Here is a 3,709-nt window from a genome sequence, read left to right as displayed (position 1 = left end):
TGAACTCAGTATTTCAAAATGCCACAGGCAATAGAGAAATCAGGGTTCTTCCTTTCTATTACTGTGCAGTCCTATGTCGATAATTATGAATCCATATGAATATATAAGTCCCTATACTTATACGCGAACAAGCATGTATCTTTATAAATATTCATATATGAATAAATCCAAACATGCTGGTATAGATATCAATGGAGAAGTATATATAGGGATATGGGCATATACCATATAGAATAATGTGGTGAGAAACATGACATCAACCAGAGAGAAATTAAAGCAAGAATCAAATAATGGAATTCCGAATTTTCGAAAGAATTTTTAGGATAAGCTCTCTATTATTATGGTTTTCGTACGATAACGGCATCGTAAGTATCAGATGTCCCCTATTAATAGAGAAAAGTTATTCCTTCCTCATTATGGAAGGAAAGATTTTATCATACTTATAAGAAATGATGACATCGTCTTGCATGATTTACCATCATCCTGCACATAATTTATCATTGGAGGCATCAGGCCATGGACATATAACAACCACTAATAACACTACTGGCACTGTTTGCCTCAGGAATACTAGGCTATTATTGACACATGTTCAGAAACACTTGAAAATAGTATATGCTTCAGGATATTCTCTCGGATGAGATTATACATATATCCTGAAAAATAAAGGCAATATTGACAGATCCTGTAAAGAGACTTTGTTACAGGATTTTCAGAAACGAAGTCTCACACGTACTTGGGGTATTTTAGATAGGCGCAGGCCGGCGCACACTATACAGCAACTCACAGATAATGAAGCAATAAGGTGTGGAAGCTCTAAAGGAGGATTATCAGGGGATGTTAAGCCGCGTAATTCTCTTTTACATGACATAGGAAACATACACATCGTTATGATTACAGATAATATGAACATTCTACGACGCATTCTTCAGAAGATTAGATACATAGAACAAAGCCTCCTAATTACCGGAATCACCATTATCATAGAATATCATAGAGAATTAAGTGTGGCTGTCCAGGAGACTTTATCAATGAGAAATACAACATTCAGCAACGAAGTAAAACTTCAGGCAAAATATCTCCTGAACCTCCAAGGGGAAATGCGGAAAATCCATACGATACAGCAGCAACTGAAGGAAGGAATCTTAGTAACTATCGCAATACTCAAAATCCGGAATCATCAGCAAGGATTCGGGGAAATCGGTACTATAATGCTGAAGCAATACAACGCCGTCATCAATTCGGTGTGTGATCCAATACGTAAGATCACGGCGGCAGAAATAATACATACATGTCGAACAATTCTACATCGTCCCGCCTCGTCCTTATCATATAAGGCATACAGTTCCGTACGGAGGGGTAAACACCATCCGCATATTACGAGGAGTGAGTACTCGCTACTGGGGATTGAAGTATATCGTCTGATGCTCCTTTTACCGATGCTGGTTGCATTCACACTGGAAGTATTATCGTTATTACTAGGCATCCCATTGAAAGTTGTCCTTTCTGTATCTTATGGACTCTTTGCCTTAGGCGTCATAGGATATCTCTATGTGATTCTGAAAGTATCCGAATATGGACAGACATTAGATGGTATCAGTAAGCCTCGTTTTAAGGATTGTATATGAAGTGTGGAGAAATACATGTGAGAGAAGATCTCCGCAGCTTCTTCCATCACAGTAACTGATTATTATTGGATGCTATGTTGTACCGATGGCGGGGGTTCTCTATCGCTGCAGTGTGATCGTAACTCGCATAACCGGTTTTTGAATTGAGCAATTAGTCCTTTCTTATTTGTTCTAGTGTTATCTGCATCACATTTCTACTGTCTCTCGTATCGTAACATGTTATCCTGTCTTCAGTAAGTTCCTTCTTATAGTTTTACTTTAATATGGTGGTTATAAAACCGTTCCTGTGGTATGTAAAATTATAAGTAAAGAGCCCCCAGCTTATAGGTGCCCTGGATATCTTCCGAATGTTGAAAACTTATATAGCTATATGGATGCATCAAAACTTAACGCCAATACATCTCCTGGAATCAGAGTCTGGTATAGGAAGCTAAAATGGCTATATAATTTATTCTTGTCTTAACGACAAGTGTTTTTTTCTCTTTTCTGGCGTCTACTTTCTTGAAGCTGATCAGTAGTATGTTTCATGTCTACCAAAAAGAAACTCACTGGTGGCATTTTATTAGCTTCTAAAAATCACAATCTTGTTGTCTTCAAAGATGCAGATCAGGAAAATTCAAGAGGGATTTCTATAAGGGGTTATCAGTGGAATTATTATATGCCTTCCTTCATGTGTATCACACGCTCTGTTTCTGTTTTCACTTCTTTTTTGGCTCCGTGCTTTTCATTCTCCAGATATTTTATCTTTTCTCACGAGGTTGATATTAGGGAGGACATGTAACTTTCTTTTTAATCTCCGTTTTAGTGACATCAAGAGAGATTTTTTAATTCAGTTGTCTGCATTCGGCAATGTGACCTTCCATTCCTCTTCTTTTGTATTTTTTCTACTCTGTGTTAAAGGAGATGAGGAAAAGGATGAGGGTGTAGACACGTATTATAAGCATTCTCACATTGGATGCATTAATACAACGATATGTAATCGGGAATGATTCTCATATGGCTCCATAAATATCTTTTACATCATTATAATTTCTTCGGAATATTTATGATTTCATTTGTAAGCGTCACCCTCCAGTCACTGTTAGGGGCATTAAACCCCACAAGACAGGATCGTGTGCACAACACCTAAGATACAGACGCGTTCTCTTTCGATTTTTTTATTATTTGGCCTCTGTTTCTTCCTTAGAGAAGTAGCTGGCCTATATAGTCAGAAATGATTTCATATACGATAAAGAACATGTCGCTGTTACCTGTGCTATTAGTTGAATTGAGGGGGAAATGGCAGACTCCACACTGTGTATAGAGCAGGCAGAGCTAGGAGCGAAACGATTCAATGATCAATTAGAGAGCAGATATTAAGACATACAGGTGCAAGAATCCCATGATGACTACTTCATGAGGCCAATCCTCAACTTAAGTTGGAAGAAAAAGCAGGAAGAGTTCTCTGAGCTAAAGCGGGCATCCTGTTTATGCATAGGCCGCGCCAAATGATATTGAGAAAGAACATGCGACCCTCCAGCGGGGAAATGTTCGATACCGCACTTCCATTGTGCCACTATGCACATCGTGTACTGAACTATACTTCTCACTATAGGGTCTCTTCAGCCGCATCATCTCTTACCACTTCCTTGTATAAAGAGATGTTGATGACAGAACACATGTTCCCTGTGTGTCTTCCTCAAAGATGCATTACTTACTACGGTGAATTCGTATTTAGCTGTTAATGCTGCCTATCTAGGTCCTATATGTCTTTTCTATTTTCTTTGCTAGACCGCACAAATCGGACAGATAGAATCATGGTTTATTTAGACAATTCCTTTCTCTTAATCACTCCTATTTGTTCAATGCCAGACCCTTATTATTATAATGTGTATAACAATCTCCTGATAAGATATATTTCGCCTTTAAATTATGTGCGAAATTTAAACTGTGGATTCAGGCGAGGACAGATATCACCCAGGCACAATCGCCTAACTGTCCCCCCCGAGATTGCAGAAGGAATCGACGGGAGAACATGTAATAGTGGCGTTCTGAAGACAGTCGAGGTCGAAAGTAAATTTCTCTCCATGGAGGAAAATTAG

General features: G+C 38.5%; 2 protein-coding genes across 2 annotated transcripts; both read left to right on the top strand.

Moving 5' to 3' along the window:
- Nucleotides 1–642: 642 nt before the first annotated feature.
- C922_05389 (hypothetical protein) lies at nt 643–1,775 on the top strand (the record flags this gene model as incomplete). The annotated part of the gene is made up of 2 exons (XM_008820960.1): nt 643–1,599; nt 1,681–1,775. Coding segments are annotated over 2 exons (1,052 nt in total), but the record flags the coding sequence as incomplete, so codon positions are not given.
- A 1,649-nt stretch (nt 1,776–3,424) lies between these two features.
- Nucleotides 3,425–3,709, top strand: C922_05388 (hypothetical protein; the record flags this gene model as incomplete). The annotated part of the gene is made up of 1 exon (XM_008820959.1): nt 3,425–3,709. One exon carries the CDS (start codon nt 3,425–3,427, stop codon nt 3,707–3,709), a length of 285 nt encoding a protein of 94 aa, XP_008819181.1.

Source organism: Plasmodium inui, assembly GCF_000524495.1.
Source record: "Plasmodium inui San Antonio 1 unplaced genomic scaffold supercont1.64, whole genome shotgun sequence".
NCBI classification, from domain to species: Eukaryota; Apicomplexa; class Aconoidasida; order Haemosporida; family Plasmodiidae; genus Plasmodium; species Plasmodium inui.
This window is presented reverse-complemented; position numbering and strand designations above follow the sequence as displayed.